Source organism: Anopheles merus, chromosome X (assembly GCF_017562075.2).
Source record: "Anopheles merus strain MAF chromosome X, AmerM5.1, whole genome shotgun sequence".
Taxonomy (NCBI): domain Eukaryota; kingdom Metazoa; phylum Arthropoda; class Insecta; order Diptera; family Culicidae; genus Anopheles; species Anopheles merus.
In genome coordinates this window covers 1,375,152-1,399,632 of record NC_054081.1, presented here as the reverse complement: position 1 = coordinate 1,399,632, position 24,481 = coordinate 1,375,152, and the positions used below count along the sequence as shown (strand labels likewise).

The 24,481-nt window shown below is 50.1% G+C and overlaps 4 protein-coding genes across 6 annotated transcripts; 2 read left to right on the top strand and 2 right to left on the bottom strand.

Moving 5' to 3' along the window:
- The first annotated feature begins 3,750 nt into the window (after nt 1-3,750).
- LOC121603541 (cuticle protein 3) lies at nt 3,751-6,731 on the top strand. Of its 3 annotated transcripts, none has more exons than XM_041932427.1 (5): nt 3,751-3,990; nt 4,050-4,113; nt 5,586-5,809; nt 5,890-6,072; nt 6,149-6,731. In XM_041932427.1, the coding sequence occupies exons 2-5, from the start codon at nt 4,105-4,107 to the stop codon at nt 6,462-6,464; spliced, it is 732 nt and encodes a 243-aa protein (XP_041788361.1). In that variant the 5' UTR covers nt 3,751-3,990; nt 4,050-4,104; the 3' UTR covers nt 6,465-6,731. The 3 variants fall into 3 exon arrangements, with proteins under 3 accessions (XP_041788361.1, XP_041788351.1, XP_041788343.1); XM_041932417.1 differs by having other exon boundaries at nt 3,752-3,992; nt 4,056-4,113; XM_041932409.1 differs by having other exon boundaries at nt 3,752-4,113.
- A 715-nt stretch (nt 6,732-7,446) lies between these two features.
- On the bottom strand, nt 7,447-11,881 carry LOC121603552 (BTB/POZ domain-containing protein KCTD5). The gene is made up of 2 exons (XM_041932443.1): nt 10,675-11,881; nt 7,447-10,579 (listed from the first exon to the last, which is right to left on the bottom strand). Exons 1-2 carry the CDS (start codon nt 10,891-10,893, stop codon nt 10,130-10,132), a joined length of 669 nt encoding a protein of 222 aa, XP_041788377.1. The 5' UTR covers nt 10,894-11,881; the 3' UTR covers nt 7,447-10,129.
- A 1,606-nt stretch (nt 11,882-13,487) lies between these two features.
- Nucleotides 13,488-16,256, top strand: LOC121603536 (translation initiation factor eIF-2B subunit epsilon). The gene is made up of 2 exons (XM_041932395.1): nt 13,488-13,718; nt 13,829-16,256. Exons 1-2 carry the CDS (start codon nt 13,614-13,616, stop codon nt 15,740-15,742), a joined length of 2,019 nt encoding a protein of 672 aa, XP_041788329.1. The 5' UTR covers nt 13,488-13,613; the 3' UTR covers nt 15,743-16,256.
- Nucleotides 16,257-17,663: 1,407 nt separating this feature from the next.
- Nucleotides 17,664-22,580, bottom strand: LOC121593113 (exostosin-2). Its single transcript, XM_041915201.1, has 3 exons — nt 22,447-22,580; nt 21,466-22,353; nt 17,664-20,556 (listed from the first exon to the last, which is right to left on the bottom strand). Exons 2-3 carry the CDS (start codon nt 22,050-22,052, stop codon nt 18,873-18,875), a joined length of 2,271 nt encoding a protein of 756 aa, XP_041771135.1. The 5' UTR covers nt 22,053-22,353; nt 22,447-22,580; the 3' UTR covers nt 17,664-18,872.
- Between the last annotated feature and the right edge of the window lie 1,901 nt (nt 22,581-24,481).

The following is a 24,481-nucleotide window of genomic DNA, read 5'->3' as shown; positions in this document are numbered from 1 at the left end:
TTAGGAGTGTCAAGCGGAGCGATAGTGGCAATCTTGATTGACGTGTAGGTTATAGGGTGGGCTGAAGGGTTTTCAGTTTGGTCGACCTTGCACAGTAACACATGGAGCGCATCGTGGAAGACATCTGGGATTCCTCTCGACCAACGACCAACCTGATATTGAACTTCAGCGCTGGCCGTCGCGCTTGAATGCTTCAACACCTGCCTGATGTCGCTGCATAATGGTGCCCATTTGTAATACCTCAGCATCTGTTCGAACTATTGCATCGATTCTCAATTCTAAAATCAAGATCATTGCGAATTCTGGATCAAATAGCTCCCGAGCCAGCTCGGCGACTTCCAATCTGCCCCGCAGTCGAAGACGCAAAAGGTGCGCAAATTCGCACGCCCCGGTCCAAGATTGATGAATATTCCAGCATATAAAATTTGTACATCGAATGTTGATCGGTGCTTATCGCGCATCGTGTGTTGCTGGCGGGTTTTTGTTTACCTTTGCGTTTACGACGAATCCGTCCCGCACTACCCTACGCACGGGTTATGCTAATCTGGTTTTTATTGGAATTGTGTTCAGTTAGAAATTTGATCCTTCTCACCGAGCCGCCGGGTAGAGCCATCGTAGGAAGGTGAGCGTGGAAAACCGAGGAAACCGTCGCTCATTAGGCACCCGCACCACGGACCCCCCGTTTTTTGCGTGATAGTGCATATAAATGTTGATTTCGAATGACCATCAACCGCCATTAGCCGCCAATGGCTGTCCCACCGGACAGTGTTGCGTGGTGTGGCGGGTCTGGTGCTGACGAGCAATGAGCACCAAGTTGATGAGCGCGCTGCGCACCAGAATGGGCCCGATAAGTGTGCGATAAGTTCCGCCTTGCGCGCAAAGATTGCGTGCCGAAATGGCGTCTATCGCCATTAATTAAAGCTCCAGCCCAGGAGGGTGAGACAGGGACGGATGGGGCGGCATCTTCGAGAAGCGAAAATTTAAACAGCAAAGTCCAACACGTCGTACAATAAATAATCGTCCTTTGCCGTTGCTGGTTCAGGAAGTTAAACCCAATGCTCATCTCTTCCTGAAGCCACCCAAAACAAAAAATCGACCTCTTCCAGGTGTATGAAGATCTCATCCGAATGTTATGCAACGGGTTTATGGGTGTTCTTTGCCTTTCGTTCTGTGGCAGGTACGCTATAAATTATTCCCAATTCTCGCTAATTAGGGAGTGGATCCGGTTTGGGGTGTGTGCAAAATGAAACTTCCCATTCTATTGGAGAGAAAGAAAAATCCCAAAAGAATCTCCACCATCGCACCTGTGGACCAACTTGTTCCGTTTCCATTTCACACGTTTTGTTCAACCAATTCGTAATGCCAACCGTACGAAGCTGTACGAGGAACATATCCTCATGCGGCATCAGAGGGGCTGTGTTTTGGGGAATTTTGGATTTTAAACCAATCTTAGATTCTCGCACAGAGAAAATAAATGGTAAACGGAACACAACGATAACCTTTTTCCTCGTATTGGTGAATTACCTGTTCGGACGGCAGCTCCAATATGTTATACTCCAAGTGGCTTTGGATTTGTGATTTTAACCGTGGTTGTATATTTGCTGAGATGATCTGACTGAAAACTTTGAACAATTTTAATCAATTTATCACAGATTATTTTATGAGAGAGTTCAAATCGAACAGTACAAGTGTAATCTGTCCCAATCTCTGTTTGTGCTACTGTCCGGAACGGTAGGTAGGCCAAAATGTGCACGAGATAGAGAAGAGCACTCGACCAAGTCAAAGAACCTTTCCCATAGACCACGGTGAGTCAACTTTGCCAAATCAACGCCAAACACTCCATTCTGCGTCAGGTGTTCGTTCTGTGCCCCGTTCTGTGTGGTATCGGGGCACAAGATCGGGACACGGACCGGTTTTCTAGCGTCGGCCTGAGACCGTATGGGCGTGGGTGTATCTTTCTTTTTTGTTTGCGTTCACCAACCAAAAAAAAGCAGACCAGCTTTGGCTTTGTATGCGCTCACTCTTGCTTTTCTGATTCTGAGCGCAGATCACTGATCTCTGCTCTGGCTGTGCGGGATTCCCTCGTACAATTTGGAACCGAGCGATTTGTTTTTTTTTTTTTTCTTTTTTGCTGGGATCTATCGGTGACTCTGAAGCCTGACTGCTACTATTAGCATACACAATAAACGTACACACGCACCCAGGCACAGAATACCGATATGAAGAGTGGGCTTGATAGTTCAATATGAACTTTAAGTAAATGTGCAAACATTCGCGGTACAGCAAACACGAAAATATCTCGCTGGAGCACTGATCGCAAACGTAGAAACGGAAAAAACTGCGCTTGACATCAAACGCGCGTGTGCATGCAACGTTGCAAGCGGTTCATTTGCATGGGAAAATCAAGCTAAATCCGAATCAAGCTAAATAGAGCTGATGGATCGGCAAATGTCCTACGTCTTCGGCAAATCTGGAAGAGACTACACACAAATTGTCAGTTACAAATATCACTCGTTAGCATTTATAATCTCGCTCTTCATCAAACCAGAAGGAAACTGAAAACACCGCACAGTTGGTGGATGGTGTGTTTCAGTTCACAGACGCAAATCGATTTCATTAAGCATTCTGTTCAATTCAGTTGTCGGCCTGTTCTTTCTCGCATGCTGTGTTTTGCGTTCTAAGGTCCATCTCATTGGAGATGTGCTATTTTGGGAAGCTTTGTCCATATAAGCTGTGAAATGTTTAGGAGATGCTCCGATCAATACCACTAAAACCAAGAGCCTGGAAATACTTTTTATCAGCACACGACGTTGTTTGGATGGTTTCTAACGTGGCACCTATTAACTTCAATGAAGAACTTATGAAGTTATCGGCAAATCGGCTGCAGAACAAGTAGTAGACTGTGGAAGACAACCTGATGATATTCAAGGCTGGAATACTGTACTTTCCCATGCATGAAAAAAGCAAGGACTCCTGGAGTGAGTTGCACATTAATCAAGTCATGTTACAAATATTAAGGAAGGATGTCGTCATGTACAGGATTACTTAAGATCATCATCTTTTCAGTTTTTGTTATTTTTAAGAATTTTCCGCTTCATCATTTTGCTCAACAACGTGCTTTTCTATCCTTACCTTCTCTTAGAACATAACGACGGCAATTCCCCCATATAATCCAAGCCTGCAAAAAAGCAAAAAGCCAAGCAACCAACCCGTCCCCGACATTTGACATCTGCAGCCTATCGCCCAAAAGATGTGTGCCAGAGCAGTTGAGTTCGTTGCGATCGCGATAATGGGATTTTGAGCAAGCCGGTGGTCCGACTGTCCTGCCGACAGCTGAAAAGCTAAGCGTTTGTGATCCGAATTTCAAGCCGTATCATCGTATCCGTACCCTGCCCCGGCCCCGTTCGCATATAAGCTCCACCGCTCCAGAACAAGCGGGCACAACCGCGGCAAAGACTATTTCGATTGGTTGGAAAGAGACAATAATATGGGGAAAAGAGAGAGAGAGAGAGAGAGAGAGAGAGAGAGAGAGAGAGAGAGAAAGAAACAGAGAGAGAGAAATAGAGAAAGAAGGAGCGTTAGGCGGTTGAGTGGCGGTTTACTGAAAAGCTCTGCCCTGGCAGCGAAGGTGGGGCGCAGACGACGACGACTCCAGCGAGATGGCGCGGTGATGCTCTCGGAGGGGTAGTAGAAACGGTTGACACTGCGTGTGCTTTATTTAACTCTTTTTTTTTCATCATCATTCGGTTCGCTATACTTTTGGGGCACGTCATGTTTTTGATTCCGGTATAAAGTGCTTATCCGTCCGTTCGGTCTGGTTTAGTTTGTCACCGAAACTGATCCTTCACACATCGCTCGGGCCACGATCGTGCGCAAACGTGTGGTGCGGTGTACAGACGGCACGTGTCCTTTACTTCGAGTCGGGTGTTCGGCTTCTGTGTCCTGGAGACGTTTCGGTGCTGGCAAGTGTTGGCAGATTGTGGTGAAGAAGTGTGCGAACGATAGAACATATAAGGTTGAAAGATATTTTAGTGGATTTTTTTTTGCAGAAACAGTGTTGCACGGTTGTGGTGTGTAAAGGAATAGCAGTTGAAACAAGCAACAATGAAGCATGTAAGTGATAGTCATCTTTAGGGGGTGTCCATCTTTATTTGGAGAAATGGGAGAAGAGTGCTCAGAATTTCGCGTACATTCCTCAAACTCACTGTTTGAATTCTAGCATGCGAACAACTTTTGAAGCGACAACGTCCAACAGAATTCAAAGTTCAATCAGACAATCAAACAACACCGCCCGGCCTACAAAAATTGAAGATGCCTCGCCCAAACCTTCAAGATATGTCCATAAGCTGGTTCAGGTCAACGGCGACTCACGCACATATAACATTTGTTCGCCAAATTTCCTTCAACATCTTCTGATGTACCTATCTCCCAACAGCTCAAGAATGTTAGGCATCAAAAACTGAGCCCAGCAAACTGTTTGTCCACAAGTTCCAACAAAGAAGAAAAAAAAACGTCCACCTAAAAATTACAATCAAGCTGCCAAGAACCACGTGCAACGTGTGCTCTTCTTCGGCCCAGGGTCCAAACCAGTTCCACCCTTTTTGCTGGTCGCGAACACACATAAGAGGTTCTCGAGACCGGCGGACGAAGTGACACCGAGAACCTCACGTATTGGAATTAATTTGTGCAAACATCTTCCCGGTATTTTGTTTTTTTTTTTGTTTAAACCCCGCTCCGGTGAACTGGTTTGACCGGGTCAGTCCACAATACCCGGTCGGAGAGCATAATGAGCCAGAATTGCTAGAACGGGGAAGTTCTGATCCACCCCCGGAACGTGGCGTATTAACGAGCGCTTATCCATTTGTTAGTGAAATGAAGACGTTACCAATTTGTTTATTGAAAGCCAGAAACAACAACGACAAATAGACAAAAGATGATTTCCAGGGGCTAAAATCGCCCCCAGTGCGGTGCGATGATTGAGTTAATGAAAAATTATAATACCCATAAAATCCCTCCATTCCGCCGGTTTTTATGGATGGCATTATAAGACGGTGGATGATACTTTATAATTAAAAGACGGCACCCCATTTAGTGGACGCGATCGGCGCGGGCGATGATGGCAGAGTATTAGCATAATGAGGAAGTAATCGCATCAGCATGGTCTGGTATCGCAGCATCGGACCGTTCTGCAGCGCATCTGTGTTTCTCAGACTATCTGGGGATGATCGGGCTTAAGTTATGCATAAAACCCCTAACCCAACAGTTTGTGTCACAGGTGTCACTGGGTGATTTACCTCTGCGCAGACGGTGTTTTGTTTCTTTTTTTTTTTTTTGGTTTGGGCATAATGGAACCCGTAATGAAGTTGTTCCGGTAGCGGACCCAGGCGCTTCGCTTCCTGGTTTGATTGATATCATTTTAATGGTGGGACGACAGATCGCTACAGGTGGGCCAGTGTCACGAGGGTGTAGAACACACACACAAGCACTTCTTGGGGCAGTGACCGATTGGAAGATGAGCGATAAAGTTTGGTGGGGTTTTTTTTTCTGGTAATGAGGTTTGTCTCACGGTGTCCTCTGTTTCGTAGCTACTGGCAGGACTCACCGTACTGTGCATAGCACTGGCAACGGTCCAGGCAGCACGCATCAAGATCCCGGCCAAAAGCCGCAACGATGATCTGTTCTCCGAGGACGAGTTTACGTTCCCGGCCGAGGATAACAAGGATCCGACCAACTTCACCGGCAACGTGATGAAGGCATCGATCGTGATGGCGGAGGTGCGCAACCAAGGCAAGGGCAAGTTTAAGTACGCGTAAGTATCCAGGTGCACCAAGGGCTGACATCAAGATGGTTCTCTCTACTTCCCCTCGCATTCGCATTATACCTGTACAGGGTAGAGACGGAGAACGGTATCGAGATCGAGCAGATTGGAAAGCTGAAAAATGATTCCAAAACGTTCGTCGTGATGGGCTCGTACACGTACACCGGTGCGAACGGCAAACGGTACCGGGTGCGCTACACTGCCGACGAGTTTGGCTACCATCCGATCACCGAGCTTGATCTGGACATTCCCGAGTGAGTGTTTGTTCTGTTTGACAGCACCAGTGTTAGGGACCATTCTCTCACTCATCTACACTGCCAAACATTCCAGGTTAAATCAAGTACAACCTACTCAGCGAACGATCAGTCCGCTCAAGTTTACCACCCGACCGACTACGGCTCGGACCACAACCACGACGACTACCACCACGACCACTACCACCGAAAAGCCGGTCCTGCAGGAAGATGGCTACCATTACGATCGCCCGGACAATGCGTACCTGCCGCCGAACAACGAGTATCTGCCGCCGCCCCAGCCCGACATCGACTATCTGCCGCCGAAGGAGGACGGGCCGCGACAGTACGACGAGCCGGCCGATCAGTTCCTGCCACCGAAGTATGACCTGCGCATCGGCGGGTTGGAGTGAGCGTTCCCATCGGCGCTGCCGGGCCAGGCGCCCGGGCAACAGCTACGGACAGTACAACACGTGAGATTAGCAAGGTACCATAGGGTGTAGGAGTTAGTTGGATGTAAGAGTTTAAGAGTCGTTAGACCTCCGTCAGGGAGATACCGGCAGACACAGCAGGATTAAAGGGGCACGGCACAGCTGTGCTGAATGTCGCTGTAGTGTTATTACGATAGGCGTAGCACATGTAGAGCACACATGTCAAATAAATTCTACAGTACAAATTCACCCTCCGAAAAGACGCTCCACATGTTCATCCACAGGTTGTATGCCAGCGGCAGGTAAGGTTCTCCTGCAGGTACCAACGTCCATGCAGTTGGTTGCCGATCACTTCAAGGGAGGATCAAGGGACAGTTCAACCAGTTCTGATAGAGTTTTGGAGCTGTTGTACAGGCAAGATCTTCGGACCGTATCAACCAAGCGCGACGATCAAAAAGCAGTCCATCATCGTTTCTGGGAAACATTTAATACAGCATCTTTTTTTCAAATCACAGTTTTTGTTGTTGTTGTTGTTGTCTGCTTTTGTTTCAAACCGGGTTTGCGTGCGTGCTCTCTATCGCTCCTCGGGGTCTGGATCCTGGTGTAACTGTATGCGTGTGTTATTGTATTTCCTAATTCCTGCCTAATGACATACACTGTTTTGGGGATTGTTTTGTTTTGCTTATTTTTGCTGATCTAATGCCTAAATCCTTGCAAATCAAGTACAAATACCGTGGTACGATAATATATATCTATATAAGTGTGTATATATATGTTTTATTAATTTTCTTCTTTATTACGCTTGTCGGTTTGTCTTGCTTTATATTTTCTCTCTCTCTCTCTCTCTCTCTTTCTAATCTGTTATACTGTGTCCGGGTCATTTGCCACGACTCACTTCATAGATTGTTGCGTTTGGTTTTGCAGAACAAAAATTGCTTCAGCAAGTTTTGAGTGTTTTTTTTTCTCTTCTTCTTCTGATGATCGATCGAACCCATTTAGTAACGAGATTATATTAATTAACTACTTTGTAAGTCTACATCGCTCTTCATTATACGCTCTCTCATCTTTTATCGTGTTCTCCTTCTCTGTCTCTCTTACTCTCTCCCCCTCTCTCTCCCAATCATAGCTATCCACCATTATCGAAAGGCTTCTTTTGCTTTACTTCTCCGAGCGAATGCCTGAACACCATCCGCCTTATTCTAAATCCTACCGATAGTAATGCCTAAGTGGGAGAGTCTAGGTGGTGCTGGTGGTGTGAGAGTAGTTGAATATGCCGGTGGTAGTAGAAGTAGTAGTGCTGCTGCTGCTGCTGCTGCTGCTGCTAATAGTAGTACCGCTACTATAAAAAAGGGGTTAGGTGCATGCGTATTTTACCGATTGCTTCAATTCTGTTCTACCTAAGTATCCATTCGACGTGGCATTCGTCGTTGAGTATAGTATACCTTATTCTGTCAGACTACTTTCTCCATATGGTAGCTTCGTTCAAGAGCAGCGTAGCTTCTACTACACACGTGTAAGAGCGAATGTGCATCGTGCCCAGTGCGCCTGAGCTTCTGAGTGCGCAAGTTTGACGCGCTTACACACCCACACGCACACACACACACTGTGGGGATCTTAGTGCATTGTGGGCTTTTGCATTCAGCTACTAAACATCTACGCGATGAAGCCTTCCTGCGTGGTTGATGTTTATTTTCATACGCTGTTTTCTTTTTTCGTTTGTTACGCCAAACATTTGCCGATAGTATAAACCTTACAAAGCTAGAACCCTGTCCATAATCTTTCTTCAAACTTTTTTTCAACGACAACAATTCAAAATAATTCTAGCATTCAGTGGTTTTCTGTCTTTTGATTGCAAAACACACACACACACATTCACGTATAGCAGGGTGTTGTCAAACGCGTTCAACGGAGCGTAGAAGAAGAAAGACAAGTCCAACTAACTTGAAAGTGTTATACGCTAAGATAAAAAAAAATTGAAGTTTAACAAAAACATGAGGTCAAAGTAGTACACGCACCTGTTCGCGCACCAGTAATGGGTTTTATTCCTTCGCGTTTCCTTTCCGGAGCAGGGAATTGGATCAAATTTGTGCGTTTTACTCGTAAAAACAGTTTCGAAATGTGTCTGTATTTATGTGTGTGTGAGAGAGAGAGAGAGAGAGGAGTCCCAGTTGCAGGGCGGCCAGTTGTTCCGGTCCTTCCCGTGTGTCCAAATTTCTACGTGACTATGGCTAAACAGTAACCTGAAGGAGGAGTTCAAGGGCCTAAAGGAGCGCATCCCAACGACACCCTACACCTCAACGATTTATTCTCCTTTTATCACTTCCCTTTCGCTTTCGCTGCTTGTCTTTTGGTTGCGTTTTTTTCTCTTTTTGCTTGCAAAGCGCCTGTGCGTGTGCGTGCTCTAGTGTGGCGTGGAAAACTTACGGTAAAGTTAAGTGGATGAATCCACGATTTCTAACGCTTCTTTTGTGCCTACCTGGCTTCGGTCTGCGGCACATTAGAGCAACTGATGATTGCTAACCGCACAATACACAAACGCGACAACAATTCGATAGCAGCTTGTTGTCGCTTGGTTGCGTTATAAAATCTAACAATCATTTGCTCGTCACATCATCCCGTTCGCCGGATCACGCACCGGTAAGTGAGCAGGGGAAGGATGATGTTACGGGCGTACTGTGTGGTAGGTCGATCCTATATTGCGTTGGGTGTGTGTGTGTGTGTGTGTGGATGTGTTTGGCGTATATATGTTGGGTATATATGTATGTATATGCTCCAGACGGTCAACACGACGATTTCTTATGCGCTAAAACTTAAAGCTAGAACCGATTTTAGCCCTATTCTCTCCCTCTCTCTCTTTCTTCCCCTGTTCCTCTTTCTTAGCGTTCACGCAAGGGAAATAATCATACCCGCGCGTCTAGGGGTTTGCCCTTGTGCACCTAAATGTTGCTCCATGAAGCTGTAAACTGGGTCTAACGGGAGAGACTCTGAAACTGATGCGATGTGGGAGACATAGGGTCGAGGAGGGTTTGCCCGAATTCTGTTTTTTTTTTTTTTTTTTTTTCTGGGTAAGGCTAGGATCCGAACGGAACATAGGAGCGGAACATTGCCACTCTCGCTTCCTTCCATTACTCATTCGCGGTGTATCACACGTGCAAAAGGGGAGTTGCAACGAACCTTCTGGCTCTCCTCGCGTTGTAGCGTGTTTTGCATGCAAATTGCTGCTAATTACTATGTCCGTGGTCTACAAGTGCAAAGTTAATGGCAACTCGCTCGCCAACGACAATGATACAGCTTGCAGTCTTCCCAAACCCGTGCCTGCCGTGTCAAAAACTCTCCCTTATTTGTAACGGGCGCGCATTAAATCACCATCAAAACATGAACTCGATTAATCTCGGGATTTCTCTCTTACTTTTCGCAGTCGCTCCTATTGTCCACAAAGCCCCGCTCCCTCTTCATTACATCCCACACGACGAGGAGGATGATTCATAATTTCTATCTATAATATTGTTTTCAACCGACGGCGAGCTTCCTGCAGTTGTCTAGGCAAACCTCCCCGCGTAGACCCCGCGATTAAGGTTGTAAAGAAGAATATTTCTGTAACAAGGCGGGTTGCCTCTTCACACGCCTCATCCCTTTCCCCCCGCACCTTACATCCGCGAACCCTTCTGCTGCAGCACCTTGGCCCGATCGTTCGACTCGACCTCGCGCCCGATCAGCGTGTTGGCGCACTCCTTCGACACCACGCACAGAAACTCGGCGTTCTCCTCCGTGCCGTAGTTGTACTGCGTGCCGATGTTGATCAGCTGCTCGAACCGCCACCCGTCCGACATGGTCGACACCATCTGGGTCAGCTCGTTCTCCTGGCACTGGAGCACCCGGTAGACGCGCTTCTTGTCCGCCGCCGGCCGCTGCTCCCGCCGCGCAATGTTGTCCTTCAGCAGGCCGATCAGGTGCGTCACGTTGTAGAACTCGGCCTCCTCCAGCACGCCCTCCTCCGACAGGCCGTCATCGAGCACGAGCTTGCCGTGGCGCAGGTAGTTCAGCACCGGCGCAAAGTACCGCGGGTCACGATCGATCAGGTACGCACCGGTTTCGTCCTAAAAATCCGTGCAGTAGGATGGAGAGAGAGAGAGAGTTAGCAGAATGGGCAGACGAGGGAGAGAGAGAGAGATGGAAAAGAGGGATCATTTACCCGATCGGAGATGAGATCACTGTCCTCCTGGATGAGCCGTGACAGGAACGAGTTTGGATCGCGGGAGAGGGTCGTTTTGGTGGTGAGGAAACAGGTGCCGCCCACGTTCAGCTTCACCCACTGGTCCTTCCCCTGTATCGAGTGGATGGAGGTGCTGGAGCCGACCGCGGTCGGGGTCGCCACCGGGCAGCCGTTCGGATTCAGATTGACCGTTGCCATCGGGGCGGCTGGGAGGAGCGACTGCGGCTTTGATTGTTTGACGTTGATCGCGATCGCGTACTTGTTGTTATCGGGGATTGTCCACCTCTTTTTTTCGATTGCCGGACTAAACAAGGCAAAAAGCAGCTCCGGAGTTGCTTTGAAACGTTTCCTGGATTTGCCAAGGCGAAACTGTGTAGCTGGTGCACCTTCCGGGCCAATTCCGAACCACTACACCACTACGGTCACTGCTCCCGTTCCCGTTTCGGTCCTCTGCAGCTCTGCAACAAGCACGACGGACACTGAACGGTATTGTTTTTGAGTCTGCCTTCTTTGACACACCAAACGCACGTACAAGAAATAGCCACACACACACACACGCGCGCGCGACAGCGCAAACACAAACACACTCACAACAGGCTCACGCACGCTGTGTGCGGTGGTAGTTCGGGCCGATTGCAGCAACAGCACCGACCAGCTTCCGCGTAATCTGCAATCCGTTCCGTTGGTTTTTCATCGATCCGTGAAGTGGAAAATTCAATGCTTCAATGCGTTCCGCACCCGTGCAGCAGCACCACCGCACGACCGATTGAACACACACACACACGCACACACACACACACATACACTTGCTGCCGTCCCGCTTTGCTGCCCTTTTTGGTGGCGCGGAAGACCACACTGCCACTGGCGAGCCACTCTCGGCTGGAAAGAAGGGCAACTTGCCCCGAGAAGCCGCCTGCAAAGGGCAGGAAGCAGGTCCGGAGGCTGGTTGTTGAAGGTCGATGACTGCCGCTTGCACACCACAGCAAGCCCTGCCCTGCAAAGGTAAGGATTGCGCTTCGGCCAGGACGATCCTTGTGGTTCCGTTTCTCCTTTTCCCCCGAATGTTTGCTGCGAGCCACGGTCTCGGCCAACACAAACAACCTTTCAGTCACCGTCGAAGCTTTCCGTCCCCGGACCAGCGGACCCGATGCTGCTCGGCGCGATGCTGGTTGGGCGAGCGGTGCCGGTTTACGGTGGCTGGTTCGGGTGCTGAAACGGTGCCGTGTGTCACAAAGCGCGGGGCCCAATGTGTAGCGCGGAAAATGATTTTTTCAAACAATTATCGGCTATATTATTCTGGCTCCTATGAATATTGTTTGAGTATGAATCGCCGTTTTTTTTATGTTAACTTTATTCCATTTTTTTATTGCCAGAAACTATTACAGATAGTTTTAAAGAACAAACAACAACAAGCGATTGGGAATAAGCCAGAACTTGTGTAGCAGAAGATTGTAGGGCAAACCATTAATTAACAAATACCAAATAGTAGTCAAAACTTTTACATAATTGCATCATAAAACAGCTTTACATTATGTGTCAGAACAAACGTCAACAATCTTTTTGAACATGCGAGAACAAAATACATCGTTCCCAGCTGACAAATCGACATTTCATCACATTTAATTTTGCTGAAAAGTTTTAGGTTATATGACAATCATTTTGCGAATGTCTTCAGTTATTGATTAACGCTTGACTTGAAGCATCATCCCAAGTACCACAAATCCACTAAACGACCACTAAACCGGTTCTAAACGGCTCAAGCTCTCAACATGAAGGTAATCTAAAAAGTGTTCGTTTAGCAGACGGTGAATGACTGATGCATTCTAAAAATAGCAAAAAAAAGATGGGTGGCGCCATCTGTTGGTGGGATAGCCTCACAGTGGAGTAATGATGTGCTCTCTGGAACGCACCCACGACTCCAATCCGACATCTGCTTTTGTTAGTCCGCTTCCGACTCCGCCAACATCCAAACCGCTAGTTCCATGCGAAGTCGGAGTCGTCCGGAGCCGTCCGGAGTCGTTCGGAGCCGTCCGAAATCGTCCTGAGTTGTTCAGAGTCGTCCGGAGTCGTCCGGAGCTGTCCGGAGTCGGAGTCTTTCGGAGTCGTCCAGAGTCGATCGAAGTCGAACGGAATCGGAGTCAGTCGAAGTCAACAGGAGCCGTCCGGTGCAATATGCTTGTGATCAGGCATTTCATATCGTTGTGTTTTTTGTCTTTCACTTAGCGCGTGCCCTTCGTATGCAGACCTTTATTTCAATGGCCGACTCCGGCCGACTCTGGACGACTCCGCACGATTTGAAACGACTCCGAACGACTCCGACTACTCCAGCTCCGAACGACTCCGGACGACTCCGGACGGCCCCAGACGATTCCAAACGACTACGGATAATGATGTGCGAACTGATCTTCCGGAGTCGGTTTCGGAATTATCGGAGGTGGATCGGAGTTGACTCCAGATTTTTACCAACTTTACCCTTCACTGCAGTGGAGCTTTCCTCGCTTTGAGAGCTTTCTGCTTTCCTCTGTACTGTTGTATGGTTTCGCAAAAGTTATGCATCGCTACTCTGTGGCGCTTGGGTACAACACCATCGAGCATCTTTAACATCTCATTTGCTTATATACTGATAGTACTTAACTTCACTTGTAGCTTGTGGCATCACAAAATGACTTGCTAAACCCTGTGTTTAGCTTTTTAAACGCTTTTACCTAAACCGTGCTTAAAACCTTACCAACGACTTAAAACCTTACCTTATCGTGCGCTTAACAAGCTTGTCAGCTGGGTGGCCGCAAGCTGCCAAAATATCGTACACGCTCGCTTCCCACCACCCGGGACCGCTCTACGTTCACCACAACCCCGTCGGGGAAGGGTCTTGCTACAATCCGACAATCGACTGTTCCGGTGTGCCGCGGATTCACAGCATGAGCAAAGCGAAGGCGATCGAAAACAAGGAAATCGTACAGGCGATCGTGATAGCCGACTCGTACAATGACAACTTTCAACCGTTCACGTCCACGAAACCGCTGGTAAGTGCCACGCACGAAATTGCATCACTCGCCGCCACACACCGTGTTTCACGTTTGCTCTCTCTCTCTCTCTCCCTGTCCGGCTGTGGCCGTTGCGTTCCTCCGATTAGGCTCTGCTGCCAGTCGCCAATGTGCCGCTGATCGAGTACACGCTCGAAACGCTCAACCGCAATGGGGTGGAGGAGGTGATAGTGTTCTGCAGCAGCCACATCGATCAGGTGAAGCGGCACATCGCGGACCGGCAGGCCGCCCGGTGCACCTGGTCGACCGGCATGCGGGTGTCGATCGTCAGCTCGGAAGCGTGCCGCAGCATCGGCGAGGCGATCCGCGACCTGGACTCGCGCAACACGATCCGGGGCAGCGTGCTGCTGCTCGGCGTGGAGAGCGTCACGAACGCGGACCTGGCGGCGCTGCTCGAGGAGCACAAGCGGCTGGCGAAGGTGGACCGGGGCGCGGTCATGACGGTGGTGTACAAGGAGGGCCTGCGGCGGATGCGCACCGGCAACGAGGTGGTGGTGGCGCACGATCCGACCACCCGCCGGCTGCTCTACCATCAGCGGCTGGCCCAGCACGAGCGGGAGCGCTCGTTCGAGCTGCCGCTGGACCTGTTCCTGGCCAACCGGGACGTGGCCGTCTGCCACGGGCTGCTCGATCCGCAGATAGCCGTCTGCAGCCAGGCGGCACTGCCCCTGTTCGCGGACAACTTCGACTTTCTGACGCGCGACGACTTCGTGCGGGGCGTGCTGATCAACGAGGAGATCCTGAACAGCCGCATCTACGTGGCGAAGCTGGCGCGGGAGGAGTACGCGATGCGGGTGAACAACTGGCAGAGCTACCATCTGGTCAGCCTGGACGTGATCAACCGGTGGGTGTACCCGCTCGTGCCGGACACGGCGATCAGCGAGTTCCGGCAGCAGTACAAACACTTCCGCAACAACGTGTACCGGCACCGGAACGTGCGGCTCAGCCGGTCCTGCGAGCTGGACGGCGATCTGGTGGTGGGCGAGGAGTGCGAGATCCGCGAGGGCACCTATCTGCGCCAGTCGGTGGTGGGGCGGGGCTGCCGCATCGGGCGCAACTGTCGCATCGTGAACAGCTTCCTGCTGGAGGGCGTCACCGTTGGCGACGGCACTGTGCTGAGCCACTGCGTGCTGGAGCGGGCGGTCACGGTGGGCAGCCGGTGTACGATCGAGCCGGGCACGGTGCTCGGTGAGGGCGTGGAGATACCGGACGGGCTGACGGTGGGCGGGCTGCTGCTGCAGGCGAGCGAGCCGGCGGCCGACGAGTGGGGCACCACGCCGGTGGAGAAGATAGCGGACCGGGCGTACACGATACCGGTGCTGGACGAGGAGGACAGCGACTCGGACGAGGAGGAGGGCGGAACGGGCCAGCCGGCCCAGAACCAGCCGCACGCGATCGCACCGCTGCCCGAGCGCTATCCCGCCTCCGTGTACGAACCGTCCGACGAGGAGTGCGACAGTGGGCCCGCCTCGCCGGTGCCGGAGGACGCGAACATCTTCCTGTCGGAGGTGGTGGAATCGCTCAAGCGGGGGCTGGCCGAGAAGAGCAACGCCGAGTACCTCATACTGGAGATCAACTCGTCCCGGTACGCGTACAACATGGCGCTGTGCGAGGTCAACTACTACGTGGTGAAGGCGATACTGCAGATCATGCTGCAGCAGGACGGCGTGGCGACGAACACGGTCGGCACGCTGCGCCGGCTGCTCGCCTACTTCGGCGTCGTGTTTCGCAACTACATCCGCGACCGGGACGCGATGATGGACTGTCTGAAGGCGCTCGAGGAGATGTGCCCGACGAGCGAGACGGTGCGGGCCAAGCTGCCCCAGCTGGTCCACTACCTGTACGAGGCGGATCTGATCGGCGAGCAGGTCATCATCGAGTGGTACGACGGGCTGGCGGAGGCCGGCCTGAAGGCGGCCCTGTCCAAGCTGGTACAGTGGCTGCAGGAATCTAGCGAGGAGGAGGAGGAGGACGACGACGACGAGGAAGAGGAGGACGATTAAGGCCATTAACAACCCTGCGGGCGCGTACCGGTAGGAGTTTGCGTCTGAAGTTTTAGCTCCCCCTGCTTTCGAGTGTTTTGGTCGAGTGAGACTCGAGCAGTGTTTTTTTTTCTTCTCCGTTTCGATTAATTTGCAGAACGGCTATATTTTATATTTTCTAATGAAACTGTCAAGGAGTTAACATTGTTTTTCTCATCAAGTTATCGGTTTCCTAGAGAAAGTATAGTACAATACGGCAAGCAGTTACTCTGATCCCCCCGTGCGAGGAGACGGCAGTAATCGAACTGTTGGAGGGAATCATTTTATTTTTTTTTCTTTTAAAGCCAAGCATATTTCACGTTTCACATCGTTTCATCACGTACGTTTCGGAAACATTCGCTAATCGTTGGCTAAACGCTGTCGCGGTACAACAATACAGTGAGCATCATGAATGTATGAGGATTAAGCAATTTAAAATAAAATAGAACTTCTACTTCATCTTCAACACGACACGGTCAAACTGAAATAACTCATACATTTTGCATTTGGGATGTTCATTCACAAAGATTTCGATTTTCTTCACTAAAATAAACAAGCCGAATTTAGTATTCAATACAACATACGCTATTTAATGTACAAATGTATTTGCTCTGCGAAGTTGTGTAGTGTTGGGTAAATCTGGTTCAGATTCATCAGAATGAATCTTTGAAATGATTCAATGAGACTGAATCTCAGTTGGAAAGATCCACGAATCTCAGAACAATAATGAATCTCGGAAGATTCTTAAATCTCGAAAGATTAACGAATCTCTAGGCATGGATAACCGGACATTCTATCATTCTACCGGACGAGTGGAAACTGGGTGTCATACACCCAATGTACAAAAAGGGCGACAGGCTGGACTGTGCCAACTTCCGAGCCATCACAGCACATTGTTCAGGGAAGTCGTGCCTACTACGGGCTCCACAAACTCCTGCGATCCAGAAGACTCCAGCAACACACGAAATGCGCCATATATCGCACACTGATTCATCCGGTAGTCCTCTACGGGTACGAGTCTTACGGAGGACGCCAACGGAAGACGCCAATGCACTCGCCATTTTTGAACGGCGGGTGCTAAGGACTATCTTGGGCGGTGTGTGCTAGCAGGGCTGGTGGAGAAGGAGGATGAACCACGAGCTAGCTGAGCTGTTTGGCGGTGCTGATATCCTGACGGTTATCAAAGCCGGAAGGATGAGGATGCCGGACTCATGCCCCACCAGGAAGGTGCTCGTCATGCGACCCGTTCGGCGCCAGGCGTACAGGAGCACAGCGAGCTCGTTGACTGGATCAGGTGGAGTCGAACTTGTCGGAGATCGGATGCAGCCGTGGTTGGAGGACTGCAGCGCAGGACCGAGTTTCCTGGAAACAGATTGGCAACCTGACCATGTCTACTAGACGTGCTCGTACATGAGCAGGCCAAGAAGAAGAAGGTATTCATAAATCTCTAAAAAATCATAGAGTTTGAGCTTCTTATTCTTCTTCATCCCACGCGGTCATGCCATAGCGTGGTCATAGACAGGCTTTCGAGACATCTTTGCAAGCTCCACGCAGCCGATGCGATGCTTCAACCCACGGGGCAGGCTTATCATATGTTTAGGTGGAATTGGGCAAATTCAATCTTTTGAAAATCATACATCTCTTATGATCCATAAATCCCTGGAGATATATGCACCTATATGTATGCATACAGATATATGGATTTATGAATCTTATAGATCGAATCCTTGGAGATGCATGAATATTTAGAGATTCGTGAATCTTTAAAGATTTGATTGAAGACTGAAGATTCATATGAATGATTCTCAACGAAAGATTCATGCAATCCAACACTAAAATGTGTGTGCGTGAGTGTGTGATATTCTTCCGTCGAACACGCAGCAAACACCAGACCAGCAAAAGGTTACAGAGGACGTCCATTTTATTTGGTGAATATAGATATATCATTACAGCTATGCTTTATGTGCTACAATATTCTGTACAGAATTATGCGCCCTAATAATAAGCGATCGTTTGGGTTCGATCAATGGCCGTCGGGAGCCGGGTGAGTTGAACCGGTCCCGTTTTTCTCAAATCTCATGTACAACAAAGCGTCGCCTCAACAATCTCTGCTCGAACTCCCAACTCATACCTCGGGATCTCTTCCACGTCTTGGGACGTTCAGGCCGGGAAGAAATTGTATTACTCAAAACATTAAAAAAATAAGCAATGAGAATAACACAGAATAAACGTGTGTTACTCGAAAGCTGCCCTAAACGGTCTTATAGTTGAAGGGTTGAAAGGTGAAATAACTGATTCGTTGCACAGGCTTTTACCGGGGAAGCTTAGCGCGCAGGCTGGGCCGTACCGTGCCGAATAAATCTCGAGTCATCGAAGGTGACTCTCCAACCTTAACGCAAACGGACGAGTATATCCGGGTGGTGGTAGCTAAATAAAGTATCGATGTGCGGAAAACCATCCCGGCAGGTTAGTTGAGCATTTCGCATTTAAAAAAAAACAAACGTTACTAGTATTTGCCTCTCTTACTATTTGCACTATTCTTACGTACGTGTTGCTATACGTATTGGTTGAACAGGCGCGTTCTATTCTAGGTGAGTGTGTTCCTCCGATAAACCGCTCTTACCATACTCTCTTTGACTTTGGGTTTCTGTTAGACGTGTTTTATGATTGGTGTGCCGGGTGCCGGTAAAACAGTACCCCGCATCCGGACACTTCTAAGCTAGCTCATCGTTAACGCCAGTAACGGCACACAGGCTTGCTCTATTCTTGCTATCGAGGTGTCTCGAGCCGAGCAAACGAATAGCAGAAGTCTGATATTTTAAATCTTCCCACCTTAAGGGCTACACCTGGCTATGTGCTAAAGATTCTGACTCGATGTTTTAAAAATGATAAGTCACTTTCCCGTCACTGCTGTCCAACGGCCGTTCCGTGGGCTCGTATGCAGTATTACGCGGCCGGATCATGTACATGTAACAAATAACGCAACCCTAATACTATCTCCCAATATGGCGAATCGAGGTGGCGTGCACGCTTCCGCCGTGTTCCCGTATTGCACACGCGTCCTTGTCCCACCCACATAAACACACAGAGGGAAACTCCCCGCTGGAAATGTTTAAAGGCTGCCGATGTCGTTGAAGCGCTTCAGCTTTTCCGGGAAGTTGTCCTTGAACAGGACCGGATCCGCCCGGAACTCGACCGTGCGCAGCGGCATGGTGCCGTAGATCTCCGCGAACCGGTTGATGCAGGCGGTCCGCTCGGTCATGTGGTTCAGGTCGGCGGACAGCATCTCGTTGTTGGTGCACTCGGGGCATTTGAACTTTTTGCGCGGCGCCACCTTGATCGGCGGCTTGTTCGTCACGTTGCTCACCAGAAAGTTCATCGCAATGTCCTCGCAGTTCATGTGCTCGTCGACCCACTCCTTAATGTTGCCCGGCATCGCGTGCGTGTACAGGTAGCTCCAGTACTTGTGGTGAAAGGCGGCCCCGGTCAGCACCATCGAGATCTGGTTCGTCCACTCGGACTCGTACCGCCACCGGCCGGTCGCATTGTCCCACACGTGCGTCCGGCTCGGGAAGCCGACGATCCGGTCCGGGTACTCGCGCCACACCTCGTACCCGAAGTCGAGCTCGTCCGCCGTCAGCATCACGATGTCGTCGTCGATCGTGAGGATGGCCTCGGTTTCGATCTCCTCGTACGGGTAGAACCGGTTCGAGAGCCGGTTCGCCGCCGTCTGGATGATCTTGAGCGGCTTGCCGATCTTGGGAAAGAGGGACGGGTGCGGGGGCGCCTTCCGCTGGTTGTTCCACACGACCAGCATCTTCTGCAGGGACGGCACGGTCGCCAGCTTCTGGATCAGTATGTACAGGCTCTCGAGCCGATCGTACGTGAGGATGACGGCGGTGAAGCCCTGCGCCTTCGGTGCGATCAGCGGCAGGAAGAGCGGGTTCTGCGTGACGCCCGCCTCCGGCCCCACGTTCCAGTGCAGGTAGGTGCGGCTCCGGTGCGGAAAGATGCGATCGTTCAGCTGCTCCAGCACGGTCAGCACGATCCGGTCGAGGCTGGCGAAGTAGCGCCGGTAGACGGACCGGATCTGTGCCTGCATCTCCGCGACCCGCTCGGCCGAGATGGCCCGCAGCACTGGCACGATCGTGTGCAGGTTCGCTTCGTGCAGCCGGACCGCCAGCAGCTCCCAGTCGAGCAGGTCGGCGAACGGCAGCACGTAGTTGTCCGCCATCACGACCGGGATGCAGCCGGCGGCCATCGCTTCGAGCAGGGCGGGCTGGCCGAGCCGGACGCCCCGTGCCACCAGGCAGAACGTGCCGGTCGTCAGTACCGCCGGGTACTCGTGCTCGTTCCCGTGCGGGAAGCTGCACCGGACGTCCTCGGTGCTGCCGGCCGGTGGCCGATGCGCCTCGTCCGGCTGCTGCCCACCCGCGACTAGATCCGCCAGCTCGTCCACCTTCGCCGTGGTGGTGGGACAGCGCTGCAGCAGCAGCAGCTCGTTCGGGTAGTCGTAGGTGAGCTCCTGCAGGATGCGAAACTGGCGCGGGAACAGGTTGAGCTGGGCGGCCACCAGCAGCACGGTGCGGTCGACCGGCTGCTCCGGCCAGCGGTACTCCTCGAGCGCGGCACTGTACACCGGCACGGACACGTCGAACTCGGTCCGGTACGTCCAGCTGTCGAAGCCGGCCCCGACGATGATGGCACGGTCCGTGTTCACGTCCAGCACCGTGCTGTAGTCGGGCCGGGTGCCGGGCAGGAAGTTGAAGATCAGATGATTCTCGCCATTCTCCCAGCTGCGTTGGAAAGGGGGGTGGGAGGAGAAGTGGTGCCATTATTAAAATGCCTTCGGTAGGGCACATTAACACTAGTGATGGGAGCTCGGAAATGGACCTATTCGATTCCGGTTCCTTTGTTCGGAATTAATTTCGGAGCCGATTCCGGTGCTGAAATCGATTTCAACTCCGGAGCCGGAAACAAATTCGGAGCCGATTCCGATGCTGGAATCGATTCCGATTCCGGAGTCGATTCCGGAGCCGATACCGGAGTCGATTCAGGAGTTGGCGGAATCGGAATTGGGTCCGGAATCGGAATCGACTTTGAAATCGGAATCGGAATCTGAATTGGAATTAGCTAGTCTTATGGAGATGTCGATTTCGGGACTCCGATTTCGAAGCCGATTCTGATTTCGGAGCCAGTTCCGCGCCTGATTCCGACTCCGGAACCGATTCTGATTTCCGGAGTCAATTACGGAACCGATTCCCATTCCGGAGCCAATTGCAATTTTCCACGACGATTCCAATTCCGGAGCCGATGTGTATGTATTTCGATTCCAGAGCCGATTCCGGAACTGAATCGATTCAGGACACAGTGAATGCTGGATAAAAGAGAACAATCAATAAGCAGGTGCTTTAGCCACTGCTAAGGATCCCTATCATGATGGTTTCGCTGTATGTGTAAATGGCGTAAATATTTAAGCAGTTCTGATAAGAGCATTCTGCTCTTCAAGTCGACGAAGTATGGAACAAGTGCACATTGCTCATGCAATCGATGCAGAGAGTTGAAAATATTGTCTCCAAAGCGAAAGATTCGTTCGCAGTAATTCCCAAAGATCCTGTTGTAGTTCCAAACTGTGGCGCCATAGTGGATCCTAATCCGCTACAACACTTATTCGTTCGACCATGATGGCAAGATTGTCTACTTACTACGGCAGCGAGGCAAGCGCCTTCCCGACCAGCGTCGTGTCGATCCGGTTCTGGTTGAGCGTGTCGAGCGTCGGCAGAAACAGGCACGCCTCGTTCGGGTTCGCCGTGTAGTACGGGCTGTCGACGACCGTCTGCACGATCCGGTAGAACTCGCGCGACAGCTGCCCTGCCGGCCGCCTGCTGTCCGCATCGAGGTACTCCTTCAGCGGATAGACGTAGATCGAGATGCGCTCGGCGTCCATCTCCCCGTCGCCGCCGGCGCCATCGTCGAGCGTCGGTGCCCGCTGCCCGCACCGGTACACGTTGAAGCAGTCCCAGTAGGTGCAGTTCCGGTTGCGGGCCCGGGCCAGCTCCGCCTCCTTGTCCAGCACCACCGGCGGTATGTCGGCCAGATCGAGCGACAACCGCTCGGCGCCGGCCTCCCCGTGGCCGCCGAGCCCGCCGAGCAGTAGGAGCGCGAGCAGGAGCAGCACCATCGCCCCCGCCGCCACGTACCAGCGCACGTGCGGTGGCTGCTTCTTGCCGGGTGCGGACGGCAACAGCAACTCCTGCGCCTTTTTGGCGCTAAACTTCAGCGGAAACGTCATGCCGTCGTACCCGCGGGGGAAGGTGCAAAACGATGTGTACGGGGGTGATGCTGCCGCTGCCGCCGCCGCTGCTGCTGCTGCACAACACGGGGCGAGGTTATTACATATTCGCTGCCCGTCCACGGAACCGCGCTTGCCAGGACGTGACCGGAATTGCCAAACAAAAACACGAACACTTCAAGCGTTCTGCGCCACGGCTCGATACGTTTCCTGGCTCTCGATTCACCCGGGGAGAAGGGTTCCGTTTGCGGCTGGCCAAACGCTTCCTGGGCTGGCGGGATCAGGCTGTCCGAGCTGTTACCTACGAGTTAGCACAAACGTTAGTCGTGGAACTTTGTTTTGGTTTTTTTTCTGCGAATTGTGTGCTTTGTTGATAGTTCTCGCTATTGCTTACCCCGAAATTTTGCGACCCGTTCGCTGACAGCCACAAACCGATACTGTTCCCTGCGGCCTTGATACGGACGTCACACGAGGCGTAAACTCAAAAAGTTTACGCTTGATTTGTATGGGAGAGCGTAAACTTCCTGTCAAAAGATTTCAGGGTTGTATGGCTGAAATCCAGTTTACGCCAAAGTTTACGCTTCGTGTGACGTCCGTATGACGCCGAGCGTTCTTTGACGTCCACATTTTTGGAAACGTCATCCGGTGCGTTAACCTGTGTGCACTTGTTTTTACTGCGCACACACACATACAGGCGCACGATGCTGCCGAACAGGCAATAGCAGCCACTTTTGCGTTCAAAAATGTTTATAAAAATAAAACAGCAATAAACAGTGCTTTGTTGACTTGCATCTTGAATGAATTCTACTATTTAGTAGCCTCTAGAAGCGGAGAAAGAAAGCAAGATCGAGTGTGTGTTTTATTTCGATTTGATTCATTTCATGTTTTAATAATTGAATAACGCCCGCAATCAATACAAGCGCCTCCGATGGTCGATTGTGAAGAGTGTTTGTTGTTTTGCAAGATTTTAGGTAAGCAATACGAAAGAATTTTACATTTCATTTATATTTCGGGTGAATTTGTAAACAGTGCCGACCAGTTCCATCATAGCCCGACGATAGACAAACACAGCCGTACACCAGCACCCACACAACACAACACAAATCAGCTGGTTCGGTACATAAGCGCCCTCTACCAGTGAGATGATGAACCTTTAAACGATTGAACGATGGCGACCTCTAGCGTTCATTTTGCTGTATACAGTTGGAATGAATTTGAATCGTCCGTTATTGATTTATCAATTTAATTGTCGATTAAATGGGTAAATGTGTTAACATTTTGATGCATCGCTTAACCGAATGATCATTAATGTACAAAGATACATGTTTAGTGTCCTTGTTATTGTTCTGTAAAAGCGTGTTACTATGTGAAAAATATATTTTTTAATCTTTATTGTTACTTTTTTACGTATTGTACTTTTACATATATCGAATGGGCTTATAAGGTCCGTCGATCATTTAATAAAGTATACAAAATATTCAAAAGAGAACAAGCTTCTTTGCCTTCCTTCGTCATCAGATGCAATGCGGTGAGTAGATGGTAAGTTAAGATCTGGTGTTCTCAGAATTTTCGGAGAATATGTCTTATATATTAAAAAGATTTGCGGCATGAAATGGAAGAAAACTCTTGAATTTTGTTTTGAAAAATCTAAAGTAGACATCGCAGTTCGTCTGATTGTGCCTTCTTTTACTTTAGTCAAAAGAAGGGTTGAAGTAAAATTGATGAAAGATTTATCTCCAACGAATCCAGAATAATGACAGCTGATTCAATCTTTAGCATGCAGTTCAAATCTATAGTCCAGGAACTTATAGGTAACAACTTTCCGATTGCACACTTGGATTATTTTGCTCTATTGCTGATTTTGCTCTATTGATTCGTCCTACTCCTCAAAACGGCTCTAGAAGAGTCAGAGTAGGTTCTACTGTCTATTTAACGCTGTGAAAAAACTGTACGAAACTGAGTAAGTTAGCACAACCAACAGTAAGCTAAACGGACAAATGAAACAAAGGAACTCTAATCAAGTGACGAACGCAAGATTGGCAAGACCAGACCCGATCTCGCTACACTCACGTTTCGGACTGAACCTAATGAACTACACTGAACTACAAACGGGTCGCAGTCGTTTATGCTTTCTTGCATCTTGGCTCGCACCCGACTCCGGGTCGAGTCTTGCAATGAATCGTTTGTCTTACCACTAGTGTAAATTTAAGCTCTAACATATCCAAAACTAGTGAGGGTTTTTTAAGGAATTAAAAAATGAATATTTTTCTTCTTAGTCTTGTTTGTTCCTGGCATACGCTGATGATATAGACATCATTGGTCTGCGGCTCTCCTATGTAGCAGAAGCCTACCAAGGGATTGAGCAGGCGGCAGAGAGCCTCGGATTGCAGATAAACGAGGCAAAGACCAAACTGATGGTGGCAACATCA

What these genes read in the sequence shown, in the direction of transcription:
- LOC121603552 (XM_041932443.1), bottom strand. Translation starts at nt 10,893, where the DNA reads ATGGCAACGGTCAATCTGAATCCGAACGGCTGCCCGGTGGCGACCCCG. An exon ending in GTGATCTCATCTCCGATCGG is followed by an intron (nt 10,580 to 10,674) that starts GTAAATGATCCC and finishes ACGGATTTTTAG; the next exon opens with GACGAAACCGGTGCGTACCT.
- LOC121603536 (XM_041932395.1), top strand. Translation starts at nt 13,614, where the DNA reads ATGAGCAAAGCGAAGGCGATCGAAAACAAGGAAATCGTACAGGCGATC. An exon ending in TCACGTCCACGAAACCGCTG is followed by an intron (nt 13,719 to 13,828) that starts GTAAGTGCCACG and finishes TCCTCCGATTAG; the next exon opens with GCTCTGCTGCCAGTCGCCAA.
- LOC121603541 (XM_041932427.1), top strand. An exon ending in AAGGGCAAGTTTAAGTACGC is followed by an intron (nt 5,810 to 5,889) that starts GTAAGTATCCAG and finishes ATACCTGTACAG; the next exon opens with GGTAGAGACGGAGAACGGTA. An exon ending in CTTGATCTGGACATTCCCGA is followed by an intron (nt 6,073 to 6,148) that starts GTGAGTGTTTGT and finishes CAAACATTCCAG; the next exon opens with GTTAAATCAAGTACAACCTA.
- LOC121593113 (XM_041915201.1), bottom strand. Translation starts at nt 22,052, where the DNA reads ATGACGTTTCCGCTGAAGTTTAGCGCCAAAAAGGCGCAGGAGTTGCTG. An exon ending in GCGCTTGCCTCGCTGCCGTA is followed by an intron (nt 20,557 to 21,465) that starts GTAAGTAGACAA and finishes TTTCCAACGCAG; the next exon opens with CTGGGAGAATGGCGAGAATC.